We start from the raw sequence: 25,782 nt of genomic DNA on the forward strand, positions 1-25,782 counted from the left end.
AAGGAAGTAGCCGTTTTTTACCAGGAGAAAGGGGAAATGTACTCCTTTTTTGCAGGTCTTCCTCTGAGAAACCTTCCCCGCCTACCCCACAGGTAGTTTTGTGGGGAGTTCGCCCACAAAAGTGCATTGAAGCGCAGTGTGTAGAACAGTTTTCAGTTGTTCTGCAAGTCTTGTTGCTATTAGTTCATTTGTGTTAACAAACCATTACCAAGGCTGATCAAATTCCTATTATCTGAATCTCTTAATCCTTGGATGTTACTCTTCACCACATTCAAGTTTTATCATTATGCTGCTTTTCATCCTTAAAGATTTAATTGAAAGAGTCTTCAGCTAATTTCTGTGTAGTTCTTTTTGAAGCAGGCTTATTACTTTAAGTACTGGCAAGCAAGCTGATTTTTTCCCTGGGAAAATCTCATTAAGGCTTCAGCATTCCAGTCTGGAAGATGTGTCTGATGTCGGCCCCTTTGCCCGCACTGTGGGGATGGAGCCTGTAGGATCTGAAAGTCAGTGCTGTCCCCTCTCCTTTGTCACCTCAAACTTACCATGGGACATGTAGACGTGAGCCACAGCTGAGCTTGCAGAGGAGAAAGTCTCCTGGCATTGATTCTGGGGGGATGGAGGCCAGACACAGGCAGTGGCTTTGGCTAGTGAAGCCGTGGCAAAACTGGCTGAGGGTGGGGAACTGCAGCCTTGGGCTGCTTTCATGGGCTAACAGGGAACACCTTGCTGATAGTATTTCAGATCTTCTTTAAAGGTTTTGTGGACCTGCTTTGAGCAAACGTTGCAATACAAACCTCTCGTTCTTGTAATAAGCTAAACAATTTTAAATTTTTTTTTTTAGTAGGGAAAAATCAGACTTAGGCAGTTGCTTGGCATGAGGTATGTCAACTCATACAATGAAACCTTGGTAACATTTTAAACAACATTTAAAAGCTTAAACACTGAAAACACAAGGACAGAGTGCTACAAGTCGACCTCAGACAGAATTCTCACCAAGCAAACTGTGCTTAGAAACCACTAGGTCCACAGTTCTGCCGGGGAAGTGCCAGGATGGCGTGCTCCTCCGCATGATGCTCCTGAGGGGCCCTTGAGGCAATACCAGCACGTGGTGGTGAAATAGTTGATCTTCTGCTGCTTGGGTTCACACAGACGCCTGGGGAGTGTGTGCACAGGGAACGTGACTACTCTGCGCTCTTACCATGCATTGTCTCCCAGAAAATCAGCTGCTGGGCTTGTGCTCCTCTTAGCATACCTCTAATAACATTTTAGCCTTTCAATTTGCTTGTATCAATTCCTTAGCTTTATTTTCTATACGCAAACAAACATAATTTCTTGTCTGTCAAAAATAATCCTTCTGATATAAATTATTTTCACAAATCCCTGTATTGTTCAAATTATTATTGGTCTGGCATTCAAATGCAACCAGTTAAAAGCTTGTAGTACCCTGCTTCTCGCTTCCTCAGGTTGTGAAATAACCTGACTCCACCTACTGCGTCTATCATTCTAATGTATTGTTTAAGAAAATAATTGCAATATGCACAAATGCTTCATTCATCACAGTAGGTAGAATTCAGTGCCTGTGGCTATAGACTGCCCCTTTTTTTTCATCTGTAAAGAAAGAGGGATTAAGACCTCCATTGTAGAACAATCACTGATGCACTGCATCTTACACAAAGAAACAAGAATATTAAATGCTAAGAACATCTACTCCTGTTTATAGGTTTTTCAGGCAATATCTGTAAAATTTTATTTATTTCTATTTCTTTGAGCAACAAAACACTTTTTTTTTTATAGAAGCTTCAAGGCTGCAAAGTCAAGCATCAGACTGAGAAACAACAGAATTAAGACACTGCAACCTTGGTTTGGTCAAGTAGTATCAGGAATTTTATTTTTTTTCCCCACTTTTTTTCCGAGTCTCAGCCTCCCCACTGCTACTCTGACCCAGTGTAGATTTGTAATGATTGCTTGTCCTACTTGATTTCCCCAGATCTCAGCAGCTTTGCTCATTTTGTCCCAAACTTCAGCCATGTCTCCTGGATGCTCTCAGCCCTCTCCCAGCTTCAAACCCAGTTATGTATCTCCTGAGGCAACTGCCTCCCTCTGCTCTTTTCTCCCTAATGGATGCAGATTTTTGCTCTTAGAATTCAAATCAGGCTGTTCTATTATTATTTATTATTTATTTACTATTATTCTTTCTTGCTATTTTATTATTTCAGCTGCGCTGTGCTGTTAAGCCTCTTGTGCTTGGACAGGGAATAGTGCCGCTCTGTTGTGGTTTTGACTATGAGTCAGGATGAATGCATCAATGCATTGAAGGTCATCATCCAGAAAGATTATTATCTGCATTAATAAGGTTAGTATTAACAACATTGGAAATATTTTTCCAAATTTGACCTTTTTGTGTATTTTTTATAGAACAAGTTAAACAGATCTTTAAAACAAGTGTTTACTTCAAACTGGCATCGTAGAGACAGTTAAAAATTAATCCAGTAAGTTTTTGAACTGAGAAACACATGTAATCTGTTCAGGATATATTTTTATCTAAGCAAGTCAAAGTTTTCCAGTGATACATTTTTTCATTGGATTTTGCATTCTTCTGTAAATTTACATGTTGCTGTAAAATTCCTGATCTGTTCTGCTGTTTGCGCCAAAACAATGAAACCATGCTGTCCTTGTCCTTGGGTTAGAAGTGGACGCAAGTCTTGTCTGAGAACTTTGAGAGTCAGAGCCTTTATACCACTGGATTTTATACCTCTTCTGTTACTACAGCCTTCAGAATCACCCAGTTCCCTGAATATTATTTTGCGCTTTCTCTTTACTAATGGTGTTTCCCCATCTTGCATTACCATGAGTGTGTATCTTGTGTGTGAGCTTCTTAGCTGGTCCTCTAGGCGTTTCATTCATGATTTTGCTCCCATTAATTTTTTTTCACTGACAATTTTAAAATAAACTTTGATAGTGGAATCAGCTTTGTCTAGAGAAGCAGAGGCAACTGTTTCTTTGTGTGTGCTGCTGTTTATCTTTTAAACAGGAATGAACTGAGTTTTCACAGCCATAGTCTATATCCACAGATTGAAAAATTGCATGGGATAATTACCAAGGAGCTTGTGTGGTAGTGTGGGGATTCTTTTTCCATAGTGCTTTTACAAAGTAATGTTGTTATAAGAGAAGATCCTTCAGGAAGTATACGAAGTGTGAAAGAAACATTGAGGAAACATCCGTATTTTCGTATGGAGCACACAGTACCTATGTTCCACTGCTCCAGAGCTAGACAAAGCCTCCAGGACAGTGTTTTGCACAGAATTTCTTGCTATCCTCAGGTTTCTGTTAAATTAAATCTGCTGATGCTATTGATGAGCACTGAGTTAAATACTGATCAGAAGAAGAATTGACAGCAACCTACTGATTTGTTCAGCACAAAGTGATCAAGTGCATAATATTAATAGACTGTCTGTCTGCATCACCAGCTATAAGAAATTAATCAAATTAAGTAAGGACAAACTGTGATACCGTCAGTCAAGTCCACCTCTGTGCAGACAACTCACAGATCACAGGGATTTCACTTGATTTGATGAATAGGTTAATTAATTATTTTTACATAGAACTCTGATAGACTTTTCTGAACCATAGGATGGATGCAGCATAAAAATTGCATTAACAGATAAAAAGTATCATGTTTTTCCCTACCTTTATCTGCCTTTGTCTCAGATGGCAAATTCTTTGGTATGAGTTTGTGTCTTGCTCTTAGGCTACCTACGCCTGACAGTCATACTAAGATAGAATATGGTTTTCTTGCAAGGATATGAGTTTTTGATAACACTTATCTTCTTTCTTTAATAGTATTGATTAAAAAGGTCCTTTGAGTTTCATTGATAATATGATGTTTTAACTTTGGAACGAACTCTACAGACTTTAATTATGCTTACCCATTCCAGAACGCTGCTGTTTATTCAAGGGCAAAGTCTCTGTTGGAGAGTTTTAAAATAAAAATCAACAAAGGCATATAGCTTTTACTACTGTACTTAATATTATAGTATCTATTTTATTGATGAACCTGAAGTTATCATTATAAATTGTGTATATTATATAGTCTATGAATGTATTGGTATTAATGGGTTGGCATAGAGTGAAAACTATATTAACATGTGAATTCTGTGAAGTTGGGCCCATTTTTGCTTGGTTCTCCACTGTTTAATAGAATGAATTTTCTTGTCTCAGTTTTGTTTGCTTAGATTTAACTCAAAACCTCTTAGTGTGAATAAAAGTCCTACATTGTTACCAGAATTAGATAAGCCTAGATAGATCTTAATGCTGTTTTGGTGATACACCACACACTTCTTCATGGAAAGCTTCTCTTGCTTTTACATAATCTCTGCTTGCCTCTGTAACTTTTTACTATTTTTATTACTTTTATTATTTTCACCATGAATTTCTGAGAAGTATTTGTGGGAAACAAAGTTTCTTAAGACTTCTTTTTAAAGAACACAGAAGTATTCTGCCTGTACTAGTTTTCACAGCTTTTGCTGTTTCCAAGCCATGACGGTGCCAGGGGATGGTGCTTGGATGTGCCTCCCGCACATCCCCATCCTCTGCACTGCCTGAATTCCAGTACAAATGAAGTGCAAGATTTAAATGTCTTGCTCTAGACAGGTGCAAACCAAAATGTTATTACACCTGAGCTCTGTCCAGCCCTTACTTAATCCAGGGAAGACACGCTTTAGCTAGCTGACATGTACCTCATGCTTTCTAGAAATGTCTTGTGTCTCACCATGCTCTTGGTGGGTATTGTGTCACCTGCTGGGCTCCAGCGCTCTGACAGTGGTTATGTGATTTCCCTCCTTCCAGGCAAGTAAGAAAATGTAGTGGGACGGAGGCAAGGACAAGAAGCCCCGAGCGAGCGCTGGGACAAGGGCCTCCGGGCAGAACTCCCCTCCTTGCCGCGCAGCCTCACCATGTCCAAGAAGGGCGCCAGCAGCCGAGCTAGGGGGGAGAAGCCGGATGCCTTGGCCGCCTTGCAGGCTGCCAATGAAGAGCTCAGGGCCAAGCTCACTGACATCCAGATAGAGCTCCAGCAAGAAAAGAGTAAGGTGTGCATCTTTTCCTTTCCTACCCCCATTAATTAAAATAAAGATAGTCTGTTTTTTCTGACTGCTAACCACTCTTTGTGCCACTTGTAGCTGACTTACTTGTACACAACTTCAACATTAAATCAGCGTGCGTGTACCTGGAGCTAACCTTCTGTGGGAAAATGAGGCAATCCCTTTATTGCAGACTTTTAAATTTTCTCCTTGTATTTAAAACATGTATATGGGACAAAAATTCCACATCTCTGCAAGTGAGGGTGCTTCAGCAGTATGGCTCTCAGTGCGAAAGCTGAACAGTGAGGATGGCCAGTCCCGGGGCTGGCAGGACTCGGCTGTGGGCAGCACGCTTGCTCCTGCCATCCAGGAAGAAATGAAGTTGAAAAATCACATGGCTAAATGCCAGCAAAAGATCTGGAAAAACAAATATCTGCTCAAAACAGATGCTATAATCGTAGTGGTGGGCTGAAAGCTGTCCATGTCTTTTGTTTCTCTCGCTAGAACTTTTTCTAGTAAATACTTACCTATTTACAAGGATGGCTACATTGAAGGTTTTGAATGCAATTTTGTGTTGTTCAGAAATTCTCTTTGCTGATTCTGCTCTTTCACGTTTACACTATTTTCATTTGGATTTTATGCTCAAAATCCTTCAAACTGGCTGCATACAACTTTCAGATGTACAGTAATATGCCTCAGCTCTGCCTGCCCCTCTGCTGAAGTTTAAGGAGCCACAGTTTCATGCTGAGCCTTTGAAAGAGCTGCAGGCGATGCAGCTTGAGCCTCAGCTTTAAGAGCTTTCAGCCATAGCCTTCAGACCACTTCTCAGTGAGGGCATGAAAAATTAATTTGCTTTTCCCTAATCTCACAAATTAGTTTCAGTGATAAACTTTGGGGTTTTTTGGTTCCAGAATGCTAGTAGAGACATGCCTTAACATGCAGGGACAGTATGATAGTCTGCATTTTTCCATTCATTTGCATCATTATTAGGCATTGTAGACTATGAATCTGATTTTTAAGGAAGCTTCTATGGGGATGTATGTTAAGGGAGAAGCCGCTGCCCGAGCATTCACACACCAGTCAAGGAGTTGCACATGCACCACCTGAGACTTTAACTGCTAGGACCAAGAGTCCCTCCACAGCAGGCGGCTCCAGCAAGTCGATGGTGCACCTTTCGACTCCTCACACGCACACACTCAGAGTCACTCGCTCTTGGGCGCTTCCTCTTCCCTGAGGCTCAACCTGAGGTTTCCCAAAGCAGGATCTCCAACATGACATACGCCAGATGAATTTATTGAGTGGTACAGTGGTGAAGAACAGCTCAAGCTGGGTGCCTCTGGAGAGGGATCCTGCACAAAAGAATTTCTGGGCAATTACACCCTTACAATCTAAGTTCCCCTCCCCTCGTGAGACGGTTTGGTCCAACAGCAACATTTGGGTCTGGGGTCTCCTTGTTCCTCATTGAATCCTTTCACTGTCTCCAGGCAGGCCGTTCTTTTTCTTTTCACGAGGAGGCAACTTCTACAGGTGGATGTGGCTATCATCTCTCTAATTTACACCGGTTTGGGGGTCTTCCCTCATGTAACTAAGAGCTCAGTATAAGTTTATCAGTATCTAGGTGACGGTTCACAGCTTGCAGCCTGAGGCTTTTTACTAATGCTATACAATGGATTCTGTTTGAACTAGGAAGTGACTCCTATAACAGTGTATGTATATATTTAAATAGAACATCTATTAATCCTTTTGCTGTGAAGCAGCATTTGCTGTTTTAAGACTGAGGACCCTGTTTTCCTTCCCCCTGTCCTCCTCTGTCCTTTTGATACAACACTTCTCATCATGGCTTCTTTTGAGTTTACAGTATGGTTTTAAATTGAAACATCATTTGACCCTTCTGTGGTCGGATTCAGTTAGTTATTTTTAATGCATAATTCATTGCTGGAAAAGCATCTGATAAAATGCAGTTGCTTGGGGCTTCACAATAGCTTGCATAGGGCTTCTTATGTCTTGCATCTGCATGTGCACACAGCATGGTTTGGTTCTGTGTGCCTGTGTGTGCCAAAATGATGGCTTAGCATCTGGTTTCTCAGGCATTCTTTTGGGGAGTTGTGTGAGAGCTTCTGCAGATATCAAGCTGAAGAATAAAGTAAGGACTCAAACTTACCCCACAAGACACTGGCTAATTCCTAAATGTGCATTATCTTAAATATTAGTCTGTTTCTAGCACCTATTACACACACTTTAGCCTAGTTTCCAAGCCTACACTTCCTTTAGTGTTCGCATATTGGTGGCTCGTTCACTTGGGTTTTTTGCTTCTCGCATACATTTATGTTACTTACTTATATTGTGTTAACTCATGCTTTTTAGGGCACGGAATTGGGAAAATTAAAGAGTCCATAAGATTGCAAGGGCTTATTATTTCATTCTAAAAATAGAGTATGATGCTAAAATCAGCATTGGTGTTTAGACATTCATCCTCAATATCAATAATTTGCAAAATGACAATGATACGTTTTTGTTTCTCTTTTTCTAAATATATAGGTATTTCTATTTATGCTTATTTCCAGTGAAAGAAAACAAATTTCTCAAGAGTTCTTTCTCTTATTTTCACAAATTACTTTTTCCTTAGAAGAATTCTCACAGTCCTCTGTAATGTCACAGTTTTTTCTTTACACCTGCGTGGTTTGGTTCTGCAGTGTTCTCATTTGTGAGGCAGGCTTAGGCATATTCTTAGCAAGGAAACCTTACTGTGTCAACTGAGGAAGAAGAATGCATCTTTACTAAACAGAACTGACCTGAACATTTTTTCCCAATAAACATTTCAGTAATTAATTACAATGTAGTGAATATCCACTTCTTAATTTTAGCATTTAGATACGGGCACAATCTGTTCCAATAAACATTATAAGGCAGAAAAGGCAGTGCAAACAGACATGCACTCCCTGCCTTTGAATAAACCTGCCCAGAGGAGAGGGCCAGCTATGCAAACACAGCAAATGCTACTGCAAACACATGCTGGGAATACTTTCTAGTGCAATACCTGTTATGCAGCAACTACTTCAATAAAAAGCTGAGGTGGGTCATATTTTCCCCTCAGACATAGGATTCTCAGTTGTACCCCAGAAAATTACTGTTGATCGCCTGCCAACTCTGCTGGCTTTTCTGGTGTGCATGCAGACGGGTAACCTCCCAAGCAGGGATGTGTAGTCCCTAGTGCAACGGACAGAATTATAGGCAGTAAGCTCTACGTTCGTGCCTAACTCAATGCAGTGGTTCATAGCCACCCAGAGGACAGGTTGTATGTTAAGGGTTTTAGGCATTGCCTCTGTTCGTTTCGATTATGTGGAGCTGCAGTGGCTGTATCATTGACGAGATGAACGCTCACTAGCGCTTCTGGAGAGAGGATGGATCTGTCAGGGCTGAGACAGAGTTGTGCCTGGAGTACTTCTAGTAGATTTAGTAGATTTAGAATCACTTCTATAACCCCAAGTCCTCCTGACTGTGTTGCTAGATCAGCTGCGTTACTAAAGATCCCCACAGGTACCTGCCGAACCTCAAGTCTTAATGACAGCTGTGACAGTGCATTGAAAGTATTTGTCAAATTCTAAAAACACTTATCCCTGTGAAAATGTTTTACAGGGGTTTGTAATGTGTATTTTCTTCATGCAAAATGCATCAAGAGAGGAAATCTGCCTTTTGTAAGTCTATAGCATGAAGGCTGTGTGGCAGAGCTCAGTGACCCTAGTTTTACCTGGAATCTCCTTAAAAAAGGGATCTTTAATATGTAATAAAGTATTGGATCATAAAGAATGAACAAAATGCCAAATGTGTAGGTCTGCATGTGATAATGCTAACTCACCAGGCTGGGCTTTCACTCTGAAGCACAGAGATACAACACTAAGATCTAATATTGTAAAGTGGTCTGTACCATTTTTAGATAATATAATAATGTGTATTAATAATTTTGTTGATTGAAAATACTGTACTTTTTTGATTTTACTTGTAGGTCAGTAAGTTGGAAAGAGAGAAAAATCAGGAAGTTAAGCAGATCAAAGAGCACGAACAGCATAAAAGTACAGTGGTGGTAACAGAACTCAAAGTCAAACTTCATGAAGAGAAAATGAAGGAGCTCCAAGCTGTTCGAGAAGCACTTTTGAGACAGCACGAAGCTGAACTACTTAGAGTAATAAAAATTAAAGATAATGAAATCCAGAGACTACAGACCCTTCTCAATGCTGTACGTGATGGGGCTCCTGACAAGGTGAAAACAGTGCTGCTCACGGAGGCGAAGGAGGAGGCCAAGAAGGGGTTTGAAGTTGAGAAAATAAAAATGCAACAAGAAATTTCAGAGCTGAAGGGGGCTAAGAAACAAGTGGAAGAGGCTTTAACTATGGTCATCCAGGCTGACAAAATTAAAGCAGCAGAGATAAGGAGTGTGTATCACCTGCATCAAGAGGAAATCAGCAGAATTAAGAGGGAGTGTGAGAGAGAAATTCGTAGACTGGTACGTGTTGCTATCTGCATCTATGTTTTCACTAACGCTTATGTTATTGATAGTAAGTAAATGAAAGTTCAGTGCTGGACTCAGATGAATGGGTAAGGATGGACATTCAAACTTCTGGAGGTTGCTTCAAATGTGTTTTACTAGTAGAGATATCAAAATGTTTTTTAAAAACTGTTAGGACATTTTGTAAGGAACTTTTTAATCCGTTTCAGTGCCATTAATATCGTTCACATTTCAGATATCAGGAAGAGACCTTGGGTTATTAGCTGGTTTGGGGAATTCTATGAAACAGTTATGTTTCTTGGACCATGCCTCTATTTTCCCACCATTTCTTCCTTGCTGATCCACCTTGGTCCCTCCCTTTCCCTGCCTTTGCTAGTTCTGGTAAACATCCTGTAGTGCTCTTTCTTCTGCATCCCGTAGTGAGTCCTATACCTTGTAGGCAATGACCCCCTTCACTCCGGAAGGTGTTCAGGAAGGGGTTCCTCTCTGTGACTCACCTTGGTGGCTTTCCCCCAGGACAGGCGCTGGTGCTTCTCCTTTGGTGGCCCCGTGAGCAGCAGCTCAGCAGGCTCCCGACCTCAGTAGGTTACTGGGGTTCCTTACCCGTCATTGCTCATCTGATCCTCGCTGGGTCCTTGTGTGTGCTGATCAGCCCTCAGTCACCTAATCAAACCAGTTTTAGTCTCAAAGGCAATAGCTACATGCTTATGGCTTTGGAGTATTCCTCCAGCGTGTTTGGAAACTTGCTGGAGAGGTTAAAATGGATCATGTTGCTTGGAAAAGGGGAGGGAGGGAACTCTTTCCAAGAGGGAAGTCTTTGCATGAGAGTCTGGCAGTCCACCGCCTCTTTCTGGGTTTCGGGATTATTTCTTCTCCCCTGCCATCTCAGACACTTGCCTTATGATTCTGACAGTCTTGTAAGTGCACAGATGATTTGCGTATCCCTTATCTGTTGCTGCCGCTCCCACAGACCGGGGAGCAAATGTAACACCCATACTCTCCTGATGCACATTTTGGGTTTTGTCTTGGTATTTATTTGAAGTTACTATATGTTTGTGTTTGCCATGCTTTTTTCTAGCATTCAGTGTCTCAGTATAAACTCATCCTTCTCTCTTCTAAGCCATTATCCCTTGACTATTATCCAAATCCTAAAAAAAAAATTAAAATTCACAATCAGCTTGCAGGCTGTCCCCAAGTTAAAGCATGGCAGCATAGCCATGCTTCAGCAAACACCCTGCAGAACCCACTCACCACGGGGTTGGTACAGCATCGGCTGTGTCCTAATGAACCAAAGCGACTGGCACTGACTGACACACCATGCGCTGCTCCGTTACTCAGTGGAGCATGACGTACCCTTTATTTAGCCACCCATTCTCTCAGACTTTAGGTTGTTATGGGGTTTTTTTTCCCTCATGGATTATTTTATTTTTATGAAGAGAATATTAAAATAATTTATAACCAACTGATCTATTGATACTGTTCAAATATCCTGCGGTGTAAGTACTTTCTTCTCTAAACATACATTACTAGATGCATTGATTTAATACATCAGAATGAAAGGATGGCTAATGTACATCCTAAATAAACTTGCTGCGCTACATGAAAGTCCACATTAATGGCCTCTGATGTAGAAGCTATAAAATAAATATGTTCTTAGTTATAAGGAATAGAGTGATTTGATGTTATGTTTTCTAAATTGCCTTTGAAAATCAAACTTTTTTTTAATTCCTGCTTGAAAGAATCAGATTATCTAACTGTACTAATTAAACTACATGATGCCATCATTTTACCAAGCCCTGAGTGCTTCCTGAACGGCTTTAAGTACTCTCAGCTCCATTGACTCGACCATAATTGATTTCAGTGGGAGCTCTTGGCTCCTGGCATCTTGTAGGGGAGGGCCCTGCTGTTTCGGGGGGAAAGGCTGGTGCCATGTTGTATGATAAATGCTCTCCTCTCTGTGAAAATGAGGCTATTCTCAAAACACTTAAACTATTACTGAAAACCAGTGCTTTTTTCCCTTTTAAGATAGAGGCCATAAATAAAATGTGTTCATTGAGCCTTGTTGAGGTTGCAGTGAGATAGAGAGAAACACAGAATGGCCCAACGTGAGCGGTTCCATCCATCCAGCAGAACGATGCTGAAGACACCAGCTTGGGTCCCTGCAGCTCTGCGTGGACCTGTGTGTTAGCTTTGCACCACTGGGGACTGCACCTTCACGTAACGGCTATGGCAGACATCCAGCCCTGAATTGTTAATAGATTCACATCAGGATTTTAAAAGCTCTGTGATTCATGTACAAGGCATTAGCTAGTCATTTTAATCAAGGGGGGAGGTAACTTTCAAGCAAATTATAATTTCACCCCTAGAAAAATACTGCTTTTTTTGTTTAGTCAGAAAAGAGAAAGACAAGCTGTACTCATTCATGTTTAGCTTTGGAATGATGTGAAGCCCTTTAACATAAAGTAACGTTTTGAAGTTATTTATCTCTGATAGGTACAGATTTTAATTTCCAAGTCAAGTATATCTATGCAGGCTTAGCTTATGGAAAACACTGACATAGTCAAAGGTTGTTTCAAAAAGGTGAGTTAGTACTAATCCATTATTCGCCTTTCAAATTAAAACTAGTTTTTTTTCTTTATTGGACAGACAGGTATACATTTGTTGATGTCTCACTTCAGACTTTTGGAAAAATGTTAGGTGGCTTTTAAAGTAACAGATGTGGTAGGAAGATACAGCATTATGCAAAAAGGAACTGTACAGACATCAAATTTACTTCGAGAAAATTGGAGTTTATTTTGGTCTTCAGCATCATCCTCTTTTGTCAGATTTTGCCAAGGGAGATGCAAGGTATATATGCTCAGGCTTTCAAATTAACCAGCTTTACTATGAACCTTTCCGTTTTGTTGACTTACTACAACTTTGAATGAAGCTAAATTGTCACATCAAGCCAAACCCAGTGCCAGCAAATGAACTTTGTCCTTGACAGGTTTCTAAGGCTGCATTTAATTTTGCATTTTTCATTTTTTGAATTACATTCAAAAACGCATTTTCCCTGCAGTTTTGCCCCCTTCCAGAAGAGATCCTAGCAAAGGCACAGCTGCGCTGCAGCCTGTCAAACCAGCTGTGCCTGCCTGTGCACTGTACTCATCTTCAGCAGCAAAACACAATGCAAAATGTAATTGTTGTGAAAAGGAGACTTCCAAATGCACCTGCAAGCTGGCTCCTCCCCAGCTTGCAGTCTTCTGCCAGCACGTGTTTTCAGCAGACCCTACACACACAGAAAACAGGCTGTTACAGTAGAGGGACAATATTTGCAGATGGTAATTTTGTAATTTTGCACTAACAGGCATGCAGAGGCTTGCAGATTGTAACCGGTAACAAGGTGTAATCTCTCTTTAGAATCAGTTCCCGCTTAGTATTTACCAAATAAAAATTCTAGCTATTTATTTTAGTTATTTTTCAGGTGCCAGGGTAACTGTTACTCGTTGGTGCCGATGGCTTTGGACTAATCCCATACAGCAGGGCTGAGCGTCTTTCAGTCTTGTGAAGGGCGCAGGAAAGGAAATAACGTGTATGTTCAAATTATTCTGGCCTCGTGTTTTCTGTTTGCACATATGGCTTGTGCTGTTTGTGTCTGTAAAGTCTGAGTGTGACACTCTCCAGAGAAGTATAACTCACCCAGTTAAGCTATCCCTGGCTCAGAAGCTTACATGAGAGTCCCTTGCAGATGGTAACAAGTAAGTATAGCAACAACCTCCTTTCTAAAGAATTTCTAATTTTAGTAAACTTTTTTAAAATTTCGTGCATTTTGAAACAGCTTAAAATACTACACGAATGTATCTAATTACATTCGTATGGTCTCCCACTGATAACAGTACACCCTGTGTTAGTGAGTGCACGTCCAGGGAAAGCAGCTCTTCAGTCAGGAGGATTCCCTGAGATTAACTGGCCTCAGATTTTGCTTAATGGAGACTAAAATTCGATGTGGCAAAGAGCGTTTAATTTTTACTTAAATGTAGGTTGGTCAGGAAGGAGAAGCGCTGAAGAACAATGGCCACTGCAGCCTCCCTTCCTCCTGTCTTGTTTATAAGGGGACTAAAACAGAAATCAGAAAAACTGAAGAAGTGAGATTTGTTAGAGACTGGAAAGTGTTTATTTTCAATTTAAGATAAACTTTAGTTGATGATGACTACCAAAAGGTTTAATAATCTGCTCAAATACCTCATGTAAGACCATTGTACGTTGAGACTTGCATAGCTTCCTTATGGTAATGCAGCACCCCAGACAAAGAGGAGATAAATCTTTTCAGTATCACTCTGAACTTCTGTGTTTACAGGCACTTCCCTGAGATTTCTCTGTTAGGCAGTGGTAAATTAGCGAAGATGTCTCATTTAAAGGACAGTATCAGATGAAAAGTGTAGGAAGATGACTTTTTAAAAATAAATTTTATTTGTCATTGATTTACTCTTTATCATCTCCTTTTTATTCCCTTATGTTGTGAAAAATTACCATATTCGGTATTATAAAGGTGTCTCATCAGTCATCCTATACCGAAAGGTAGACAAATTATTCCAAGTGAATAATTCCTTCTTGCAAATGTGGATTTTTTTCACTATTTACAACAGTATTTATTCCAACTGAACCTGGACTACTGAAGGATTTTGTTGTATACTAATAACTATACATTACTCTTACATTTTGGAGGACCAATAAACCTCCTAGTTCTGGGTTATTCCTTTTGTGTCTTACATTTTTCTCTGCCGTCCTAAACAAGAAGTCTGCTCTCTTCTGTGCTGTAACCGCATTGTTGTTGTGCTACAACACACCTGATGCAGGGCTTGGGGCTCCTGTACGTCTGGCAGCGCTTTGAAACTGTTGGCAGTGGGTGTGAGGTTTCTGCTTTCAGCAGCGTAGGTCTGAGACACCACACACTTCATCTGATGGTATTTACCAGGGGCACGGAATAGCTGCACTGTCCTGAGCGTGAGAAAAGTGTGATGTATGTTTGAAGATAGAGCAAAAGAGGGGAATGAAAAATAGGACAAGTGTGGGAAAAATCCTTGAATGTTTCTTTATGCACGATTATTTCTCCCATCCAATGTACTTTATTCTTCAAATATAGAATTACATTTAATTCTGCTAGAATTTTTGTTACAAACTGTGCAAGTTATTATTCATTGAAAAATCTCTTCTGATTAGTAATTTTTTCAATACATCTTAATATAAATCCGGAAGTGTCAATTTGATATGAGTAGCTTTATATATAACCCTACCAATTCTGTGTACTGCAGTTCACACCTCACACTCCAGAAGGAACCAGTGTTCAGAAACAAAAGCCTTTAGTCACCTAGCAAAGGAAATTTTTTGGTTATGTATAGCCTGAGTGGAGCAGCAAATGACGACTTCACCCGCAGCACTTAACCTTTCTATGCTTAACAGCTTAACACTGCATCTCTCTCAACGTCATTACGGTGATTTCAGTGGTATTACGATGATTTGCAGGATGGCAGTAAGTGTCCTAATCTTGCCCAGCAGTGTCAGTTGTTTCAGCTGGTGAAGCTGCCGGCGAGGCAGCCGCAGCGCTCAGCTCCAAGAGCCCGTTCCCGGGGAAGCGTCGGGAGCCGGTGGGATTCCGGGGGAGCCGTGCCATCGGCCCCGCGCCACGGGCCGCTCTGCTAGAGGAGCGGTTTGCCGTGTCACCAGGTCCCAGGTAGTATGTGACTGTGTGTAACGGCTGCTGTAGCATGTTAGCTGTCTGGAAACGGGCATGTTACATTTACTGGGCGTGTTACAAATATCTTCTGTTTGGTTAAGTATAACTGGGATGTAATCACTCTGGAATAGAATAGGGTTTTGGCCAAAGTTGTAGCAGAGTCATATCGCGGAATGAAATTTTTGGTAACGCATATTGCACATGTCCTTGTTTAACTGAAAACAGGTGACATACCCTCCCCTCTCACGTCTGACGATTTGGCAAGGTTACTGGAACAATGGCCGTGCACTGCTGACAGTGATCACCTTTTTATGAGGATTAATTCTGGAAGACGATGTGAGAGGAGAGGTTTCCTGGGTGGTCCTGGGAGGTACCACTGCACGGCTGATGGACCGCAGCCACTGCCGTCCCGCGGAGCAGTGGTGCTAGGGCTATGCCCGGCAGCTTCAGGGCACAGCTGTGGCTGCCAGTGTGTAAGCATTGCTTAATTGCTTCAGAAGAAGCAATGGGATAGCCACAGTTTTTTTCTAATGTCATCTAATGATGACTCTCAAAAACCCATGTAACCTGCGAGATTCAGGAAATTCAGAGACTAGAGAGTGCATTTGCACCTTACAGCTGAGCCAAGCTGAGCAGACAAGGCTACCAAAGCCCCCAGCCGTGCTCCCCCCAGCATCGTGCCCACCCCACCTCTTCTGCACTGGGCCATGGATGCACAGTGAGCCAGTCCAGTGCGCTGCCTTGGCAGAAAATTAACCATGAAAGTGAGAAAGAAGCTTTCCCATGGATCGATACGATGAGCCAACTTCTCCCACCAAATGCCCTAGCACTGGCATAGGACTGGGGAGGGAGAGGCAGGGTGTGGGGCCACCTCTTCTGGTGGGGGTTTGCTCTTGTGTCATAGCTTAACTGCAGTGAGAAATTACCCTCCTGAGGAGCTGCCGCTCGTTGCAATGCCTCTGGCAGCAACGCCAGCATGAAACGCTCTCAGCTTTCATCTCCTCCCTCCACAATAAGGGAGCTGCATCCGCTCCTGGCCCCAGAAAAGAGGGTCAGTAAAATGGGCTGGGGTGTTCCTGGGAGCCTCAGTGTAGGTGTGGAAGTGACACGAGTGGCTGTAAGGAGCATTTTGCGTTTCTAAAAATACATCACTTACTTTGCAATGTGCAGCTTATTATTGCAGTATACAATGTAATGAAGATGTTACAACAGCGTGAGAGGTGATTACAATTTGCATTTTGGTTTTCACCTGTACTGAAATAAGGAGAATTTCCCTTGGTCAAAAAAAAAAGGAATCTCAGCTTGCTCCTGTATTGTATCAGCTGTGTTCCCATCATTTACAGTGGTGGGAATTGATGGATTTGGTGCTGCAGCATCGTACGACAGCCTGACTTAGATACGCAAGGGCCGAGGCGCGGGGCAGGTCTCCTCGCGTGTCCTAATTGCTGGGTCTGACACCATGCCGGCGGGGAATGCGTTTGTCGTAACAGCTCCGGCCGAAAGGGGCTTCTCGTTTGCATTTAAAACTGCTGCGTACGAATGGCTGGCTTTTATCCACCACGGGCTGGTAGCTTCACAGGTGGGCTTCTGGGGGGTGCGGCCGTGCTCCTGGTGGTGTCTGTGAATTTGCAGAGCTGCAAAGGCCCCGGCCACATCGCAAGGAGGAATCTCCCAAGCAGGGAACCTACGTGTTGATTTTGCAACGGTGATGGAAATAATACATTTAAGAAGAATCACACGGCTTAAAACTAGCTGCGTGTCAGACCGTGCTAGGGATTGCACTGGGTAGCACAAGGAGGGAATAACAAATTTAACTTTGCATGGGATTATGTTTGCGTAATTGGTATCAGCTGTGCTTACGGGCTGGTTATTAATTAGTGCTCCTGCATAAATATTCATCCCAAGTCAAGGCAGCCTGCTAGAACTGGAGTGGGAATATCCACAGCGCGGCGCAGGCATCCTCTCAGGTGGCTGGATGCTGCGCTCCTACGCGCTGACGCCCTTCCGCACGCGCTGCTGGTGTCTGAAGCCGTCAGCCCCAGGGGTGGGGAGGAGGCGTCCCGCCGGTCCCGCGCCCTTGGCAGGATGAGGCCGGGGTGTGCGACAGCCTGGTGGGGAGCGCGCCTGGGGACCGGCGCCTCTTCCAGTGAGTTGCAAGTTGGTTTTTGTCTTTATGTTTTCTTAATGTTACTAATGCTAGGAAGAAATGTGCTTAATATTTTTCGGTGAAATGCTTCCTTCAACTTGTACCGTTTCTCCAACGTTTCTGTTTAATAATGAGCTGCAAACACCAACCGTTATGTATATTTCATGAACGTGTATTTAATCCTATGAAGGGAACTGTGAATACTGATGTTTTCTGTGTTGTTTATGAAGATTATGTTTAGGGTGTTCTCTGGAAAACAAGCCATTAGTGAAATACTGTGAAATGTTCTGCATTTTCTCCAGTTTCTTTGTTCCTCCTAATTTAAAGTGTTGCCTATGTTGTACCATGTCTTTGTTTTCATATAAATAGGGATCAACTACCCAGTATTCTGCTTATTTTAAACAAATCATTATTTGATGATGTGTTATGTTTTCATCTCTATATCCATTTAGATGTCTGCCTGATTAGGTGTTTAGCAGAAGGACCTCAGTGGGCATCTCTTTGTTTCATTCAAAGTTAGTAGACTGTTGCCTTAATGGAAACTGTTGAAAACACCTTTAATAAAATGGCACCCAAAGTACTTTTTATTTAATCCATTTTACTAAAAGAATCTAAATCTTTCATAACCTTGAAACACAGTTTCCACACAGGTAGTTATGAGTTGTCCTGCGCTGTGTTTTGCCAAAGGCTGGCTCTTCCCCGGGGACGATGCGGGATCTCTCCGGGTTTGTAGCTCGGTTCTTCCTTCCTTCAGCTGCTGAAGGGCAGGACGGCTCCAGGCAGCGCGGCCCCTCGGGGAGCCCTTGGGCTGCGGCTGGAGCTGGATCCGCGGCGCTCCCCCCCGCGGGGGGCGATGGGGCGCCCGGCCTGGGTCCGGACGGAGCCTCCACGCTGTGCGACGGAGGGACATCGTGCCCCAACTCGCTCTGTCCTCTCCCACGGAATTTGTTTCACAGCTGTAAGCTGTGACCAAGCCCTCCACCGAACACACCTAGTGGAAGTATTTCCCCATACCGTTGCTGGCTGTGTGTAAGCTGCTATCACTTGCTTTTTCCCTGGGCGGGCCGTTTCTGCAGTTATTGGAAACAAAATACTTTGAGTGATCTGTTAATACACGATGTCATTTTTTTCCAGGTTTACAGAACAAAGCTAGCAAAGATAAAAGTATCAATCGCAGTTCTCCCAAGGCAAAGTGTTGTTATTTCAAGCAGGCCACATTTTAAAAACTGATCATTTAAATTAAATGTGTAAAGTCTCAAAAACTTATGCCAAAAATCTTATGCATTTATGGTGACTGAAACCAGATCAACAGACATTTTAGGGGATGTATATGATTTCTTTCTTTCCACAGAATCATTATCTGTAAGCACATTTGGCAGCCCTGCGGCGTGCGAGTGTAATTAATCCCTTATATTCATGTATAACGTATATGTGTGCAATCCGGCTGGGAAGAGCCTGCGATTCGGTGGCAGTGTTGTGCCTCATCGCAGGCGCAGAAGATGATTTTGGGCTGTGCTCAGTAACTCTTCATGATTAGGCAGGGCACAGGCCATCCTTGTCTGAACTCTAAACGAACTCTTAGGGTCTGATCCTGGCGTAAGCCGTGGCACGTGCGCCCAGCCTGCAGTGCCAGCCGCCCCTGCGGCCCCGGCACACCTCCGAGCGCGGCACTCCGCACGGGTGAGCGTGGCTCCGTAGAGAGGGAGGCCTGGATTCCACGTTAGCGTTCGGAAAAAATCCAGGTACGCCGTCCCTTGGGAAATATGCTTGGAGCACCTGCAAATTCAACGTTCCCAATCCAACGGCAATGAGAGTGGCTCTCTGAACTCAGTGGGAGCAGAGCTGGCAAACAGGAAAGAAGAGAATTGGAGATAGCTAGACATTCGTCATTTACGTGCTTAATGGTTTTGCATGATGTTTATTACATATAAGCAACACCTTTCATAGAAAGGAGATAGCTAATCAAATTGCTCACATGGGAGACTTCTGGAAAAAGAATTTTAAAAATTCATATTCAGGTTTTAAGATATTTCTTTTAAAATTAAGAATCCAAATTTTCAAAAGGTGATGTCCAAGAAAAATGCTGCAAAATCATTAAAGTGTTTGAGTGAACTAATCCAAATTGTGATACGAATATTAGTTTTTACTTTTTTTAAAAATACTCAGAAATGGTACTGAGAATATGGGTTGTTTCCCAATAGTTTTAATGAAAAAATTCCTGCCGAAAGAGATTTTGTTCTGGGTGGCCCCCAGAAGAAGAGTTATATTCCTGAGCTGGTTAAGTGATACCGTTCATATGTTCACTGTCAAATATTCGTTGCTGTTCTATTTTCCATGTTGAGGGGTGTCGGCTCTGTGCCACTGTTCTCTGGCCGCGTTTGGGGTCATAAGATGCTCTGTTGTTGTCAAGCCGCTGCCTGCCTGTGTGATTGTGTTCTGTTCTCCTTGTAGATGGAGGAGATTAAGTTTAAGGACAGAGCAGTCTACGTGCTGGAGAGAGAGTTAGGGGTTCAAGCCGGGCATGCTCAGAGACTGCAGCTCCAAAAGGAGGCTTTAGATGAACAACTTTCCCAGATCAAAGAGTCTGATCGGCATCTGAGCAGCCCCAAGCGGGAACTTCCTTATGCAAGTGGTGCAGGAGACGCTTCAGATCATTCGGGAAGCCCCGTAAGCACTTTCACGTGGTTTCACCTAAACGGACGAGCAGATAGAGTGACAAAATGGCACAGAATCTTGATGAGTGCACCCTCGAGCAACAGCTTTCCCATAGCCGTGCAGGGGAGGCCCCGAGGCACGGATTTCTTGCTCTCGTTTGTTAGCCGAACCTTTAAGATTTAACGTCAAACCTTGTTATGGGAGAGCTCTTGCTTTTTTGTCGTTTTGTTTTCTGGTTGGTTTGGTTTGGTTTTGTTAGCAGGGGAAATTTTTCTGTTCTTTTTCTCTTCCTTTTCCTCACTGTACCATACTTCTGCCACCTGCCTTAATTTCACAGTTTGACACAATTTTGCCAACAAATGATGCAAATGCGTTTCTAACCAAGTAATGTATGTGTGCTAGCTCTCGGAACTGCGAACAATGTATTTTGTGAGCAGATGTACAAGGCCAGTTTACAAAGGGGAATGGGGGAAGGTAATTGGTGCATAAAAGCACGGGAAATCCTGCGGTCCTCCTGGAACACCGCTGCTAGCCTAGGTTTTTGTGCTGCTAAGCGCTCTTGCTTTCAGTGGACCAGAAAGTGAATTAAGCACCTGTTAAGCTAACCTGTTCTCTCCTCTTTCTTTTCTACAATGCAAAATCCAAAACATTAAATTTTAGTCACCCTTTCACAATGACTTTTTTAGTGTAACTATAGCACCTTTCTGCTTTTGCCTTAATTTGCTAATATTGAAAACCCCTCAGTCAACTGACCCCATGTATCTGACGTATGCAAATTTTCTTCATTGCTGTTTCTCATCAAGATTTCTTTTGCAATAGCCTTAATTTTCTCAGCAGAAGTGTAAATACTTGTACATGAGCAAACCAATCTGTCTTATTCTTTGTCCCAAGCCTCTCCTGCACCTCTTGAATGAGGAACCCTAGACCTCCCAGAAGTGCCACTAGCACTGACGGACACTAATTCGCTTGTTTCGATTTGTACTCAACTTCCACCAAACATCAGAACAAGTCCTAGAGAAGGGGAAAAGTCTGTCACATTTGTAAATAGGTGTAGCTCCTCTCTGATTCTGAATGAGAACACGTCTACCTATATTTCTATTCATTTATAATTTGATCTAAGCATTCGCAGTCAGATAAAGTGCTACCCCTTTGGCTTTGTGAGTGACCCTTTAGAGCCCAGTAAGGCCCATAGCTTTATGGAAGAAGAGCTTACGCAATGGCATAACTGCATGGATTTTCCCCATTTGTACTTCAGTACTTTTAATATCATTTTCTTATAACAAAGTCCTCATGTCTGAAGCACTCAGTTCAACAGCGGCATACATTGAAAACATTGCCTTAATTTTTTTTTTTTTTTCTATTTCCAAGTTTACCATTTGTGACTTTGTATTTGCATATACACACTTCTGCATTTGCATACTTTGTTACGTTTTCACTCCTAACTTTCCACTGGTCTTGTCCTGCAGCTTTCCGTAGTCAGTTAGGTTACATAGGTTACACTCTGCTGTATAACGTTTTGAAATGTTTGGATTTGGGATAAGAAAAAGTTTGAGCTTTGAAAAATATTGATATTGCATGTACACTTATGAACAGTTATTTGCAGTTGATCTTTGTTTTAGGAACAGCAGTTGGATGAAAAGGACGCCCGGCGTTTCCAACTGAAAATCGCCGAGCTGAGTGCCATCATCAGGAAGCTGGAGGACCGGAACGCACTGCTGTCCGAGGAGAGAAACGAGCTGGTGAGTGCAGTGGCGTAGCGCAGCGACGACTGCTTGTGAACGTGCTGCCGTGGCCATGTCTTACCCCCAAAATACCGAGATATTTTCTCCTGTGCTATTTGGAAATCATTGCAGGAGTAGCTGGCTCCTCTGTATGCTCTGTATTTGGTGGTACGTCGCATCACACTTGTCTTTGCATATGTAACAATGAATTTTTAAGGTGGCATTACCTGGAATTATTTTTATTAATTTCTAAAAATAAATACATTCCCCACATGGTACATTTGTTGCACAGATTGAATACCTCATGAAGGAGGAACGATATGCTTCCCAATGGAAAATACCAAGCGTTTTCAATCAATTCTGCTTTGCATTTAGGAGAAAATACCGATAGTGTGATAGTTAAAGAAATGAAAAATAACAGCTCCAGGTGTGTTTATTCTCTCTTAATCTTTCAGTTAAAACGTCTTAGAGAAGCTGAAAGTCAGTACAAGCCCATTTTGGACAAAAACAAACGCCTTAGTAGGAAGAATGAAGAATTGTCGCATGCCTTACGTCGAATGGAAAATAAATTAAAATTTGTAACGCAAGAAAATATAGCAATGGTAAGTCTCTATATGCTCCAGAGAGAACGTGTAATTTAGTGCTCACAGGGCTGGTGAAGTCAGGCATCGTCCCAAACCTGCAAGTTTAATTGGAAACTTTCCCCTTTCTGGTGCTCCCTGAGGTGTGCTGTGGTGCACTACTGAGTGGTTTGTAGCTTGAGCATGTTTTGTTTCACGTAAAATGTTTTATTTTAGCTTTAAAAACAAATAGTTCTGAAGAAAAGAGAGTGCGTGAGCTTTGCACGTTTTGATCAGGAGACTGTTCAGTCACTGGCGGCTCAGCTTTGACATGGGCACAGATCACCCCACTTCACCGTGGGCTTTTGTACCAGAGTCGCCTCATAATCCCTGGGAAATCATGACTCTTCCCTTTTTTCTTCAACTGGATATTGTTAGAGGGCAAGAGCTGGTAGCAAGTAGCTGTGGCACTGCATGAATGTAGCAGGGCCAAGGTGACGCCCTGGGCCCTGCGGGTCCGGGACTGCTGCCGGTCAAAATGAATGAGAGCAACCCAAAGAGAAGTGAAGCTGGTCCCGGCTCTCTGAATTCCTTCTGCTGCAGAAGAAAGCCACACAGCTCTTGGCAGAACTGAAGAGCAGGTGGAGCTGGGCTGCTGCTAGCCCCCATCTTTGGTGGGACGGCCCCTCCCCGTGCCTGCTGTCCTCTCCGGTGACTGTGAGCTTCACGTGGCAGCCTGAGGACCAGGAACACCCGGCGTGTTTGCAGCCTAGGTGTAAAGCTCAGCAAAAGCGAAGCAGGATAGCTGCCAGAACAGCCATTAGATTAGATGCATCACTAGCTGTAAAGGGAAAGGTTGTGTACTGTCCTTTGGCAAAGCCACCTGATCATTTTCTCTTCTGCTGTGTGGGTTTTGTTTAGAGGCAAAGAGCTGGAACAATAAGGAGACCAAGCTCCTTAAATGACCTTGACCACAGCCAGGAAGAAAGAGAAGTTGATTTCCTGCGACTCCAAGTTATTGAACAGCAAAATATCATTGATGAACTCTCCAAGGTAAGATATAATACTGACGCTCTCGTGCGCGGTTGACTAAGGCCAGAAGGCAGAAGAGCAGGAAGCCTAAGCAAGGGGTGCTTGGGGGGCTGTAAGCTAACGGGCATAGTTTGCATCAGTGCAACATGGTAGGCATTTCTATGATTAGTAGTAATCGAGATGAATGTAAGTTATCTGTGGCATAGTATTTGGAAAAATTCTTTCAATCTACAGTGTACTTGCATGACAGAACCATTTCAGCACTTCCAGCAGATATGTTGAATCCTGCACCTGCGAGAGAAAATGTCAGAGCTCCTTTAGCTGGAGACGGCGTCAGAGCTAAAGATTGCTGTGTACAAGGGCAGTGTTCAGCAATGTTGTGTTTGGGTTTTTGCTTCTTTGTTAACATGCTCTCAGTCTTTGGAAAGAGAAAATACTGAAATCGTAATACTCCTCAAGAAAATAACTTTTTTTTTTTTTAAGTCTGTACACTTACTGACATTATTTCCTTCTTTTTCATTAGACCCTGGAAACTGCTGGCTATGTGAAGAGTGTCATGGTAAGAATGATGTTAACTTCATCCTCATCTTTGTATGCTTTAAACTGCTGTTCATGAAAAGCATGCAGTGTATAATAATATTTATTACCACTTACATCTTCATTCAGGCAGCAAGCTAACTCAGTGTCTTTCTCAGTGTAGATGTCAAAGGCCATATCAGCAGTTGTTCACCAGACAAAAATTTAGTGATAGTGGAGAGGAAAGCTCTGGTGAGAGGGGAAAGCTTTTTGTCACCACTAGGATGACTTCAGAGGCAAAGGTCAGCGTGGTCACCCTGTCCTGATGGCCGATAGTGAGTGTCCTCCATCTCCAGGACAGCTCTGCCACGTTGGAATTGCATTTTTTTTTTTGAGTCTGATTGCCACTAGCTTTATCTCACCCACTCTGGCATGTTCTCTGTCACTGCCCTTGCCTGACTCATCCCTTTGCTGTTGTTGGTAAAGATTTTGTGAAATTAAGCCACTAATACGTATTGATAAAATGTGTACTGTTTTATTCTCCATTGCCAAGTGTGCAGCAAAGCTTGTGTTGCCAAGCAAAACAAGTATTCGATTTTCTTCTGTCTCTGTTGCTGATGTTAGGATTTGCCATTGGGCTGACGGCAGTGCCACATTGTCAATGTCCCACAATGTCATCACATCCTGTTACCAAATAATTAAAATGAAAGATTATAGGGGTTTTCCCTTTAAAACTTTACTCTCTGCAATCCTAGACTTTGCCTTTATTTTCAATCCAGAATAAAGAAATTTTTTTCAGTACTATAAAAAACTGACTTGAGTCTGTGAAAAGTGTCATAATTTCCACTGAACAGAAAAATCTGCTGGCAGCAATAAATGCTCAAACCTTTTTTCAGAGGCACTGGGAACCTGCAGATCCTTAGAGAAGTCAGCAGAGACTGAAAGTGCTGAGTTCAGTCTCCGAATTTTGTGTAGTTGGGGTGTTACATGTGTGCACAGCAGTAACAGCTGTGGCTCCCACAAGCCAAGGGCAGGAGTCAGTCTTTGCTTCTCACCCCTGGACAAAGAGCCCATCTGCCAGAGAAGAGCCATAGCATGGGCTTGAACGCACTTGCTTGCTCACAGAGCAGCTCTGAAATGTCAGTGTGTTGCATGGGTTATGATCAGCTTGCTTTTGCTATTTTGATTTTCATGAACATAAAGAGCAATTGCTACTTGTATATTGCAAACTTGGAAGGTATTGGAGTGAAAGTAATATTTGACTGATGAAAACATGGTTATTTCATTTTGAGGCAGTGGCCAGCATTGACATTACTATTTCTTGATTGCCCAATGACTACTAGTACTGACATAGTTAATTTAAATAATAGCTCTCTGAAAACAGCTAATGTATGTATCTGACTCTTTCAGGAACGTGATAAGCTGTTAAGGTATAGGAAGCAGAGGAAAAAAATGACAAGAATTCCTAAGGTAAAAAAAAAATCACTTGTATCATGACATGCTGATGGGCGTACTGGCTTCCCGGGGTGCTCTGAGCGCCTCGGAGCCACCTGGGGGAACTTTCTTCTCGAGGGTCTGCAAACGTGTCCTAACCTTAAATTTGGGTCACATAGTTCAAGGATGTTCATAGACTGTATTGGGATATTCAGACAAGATCCGGTAGGGGTAGGGGAACCGTCTGCATTGCACATTACGAGCATTTGCATGCTCTGCATTTACCCCGAGCAATCCCGTGGGACTTCAGTGGTATGTGATTGTCTTAAGATGAGACAGCAAAATGATCTTTTAATGGCACTGCCTGAAAACTTACGTAGGTTGTAAATAATTCATTACGGAGTTTAGTAACATGCAAAAATT

General features: G+C 42.5%; 1 protein-coding gene across 16 annotated transcripts in view; it reads left to right on the forward strand.

The window, feature by feature from the left end:
* Positions 1–4,952: 4,952 nt before the first annotated feature.
* The window catches only part of JAKMIP3 (Janus kinase and microtubule interacting protein 3), a gene marked incomplete at its 5' end in the record, with an annotated part of 39,192 nt that continues 18,362 nt past the window's right edge, over positions 4,953–25,782 (forward strand). For 5 of the 16 annotated variants that reach the window (XM_082002511.1, XM_082002497.1, XM_082002501.1 and 2 more), the window contains 7 exons: positions 4,953–5,087; positions 9,082–9,579; positions 21,716–21,835; positions 22,273–22,419; positions 23,299–23,430; positions 23,933–23,968; positions 25,336–25,395. In XM_082002511.1, the coding sequence (XP_081858637.1) occupies positions 4,953–5,087; positions 9,082–9,579; positions 21,716–21,835; positions 22,273–22,419; positions 23,299–23,430; positions 23,933–23,968; positions 25,336–25,395 (1,128 nt within the window). Of the gene's footprint in view, positions 5,088–9,081; positions 9,580–19,892; positions 20,109–21,715; positions 21,836–22,272; positions 22,420–23,298; positions 23,431–23,932; positions 23,969–25,335; positions 25,396–25,782 lie in introns of all 16 variants that reach the window. The other 11 variants (XM_082002496.1, XM_082002504.1, XM_082002505.1 and 8 more) reach the window with 5 other exon arrangements.

This window comes from Phaethon aethereus (assembly GCF_964289735.1).
Source record: "Phaethon aethereus genome assembly, chromosome: 7".
In the NCBI taxonomy this organism is placed as follows: domain Eukaryota; kingdom Metazoa; phylum Chordata; class Aves; order Phaethontiformes; family Phaethontidae; genus Phaethon; species Phaethon aethereus.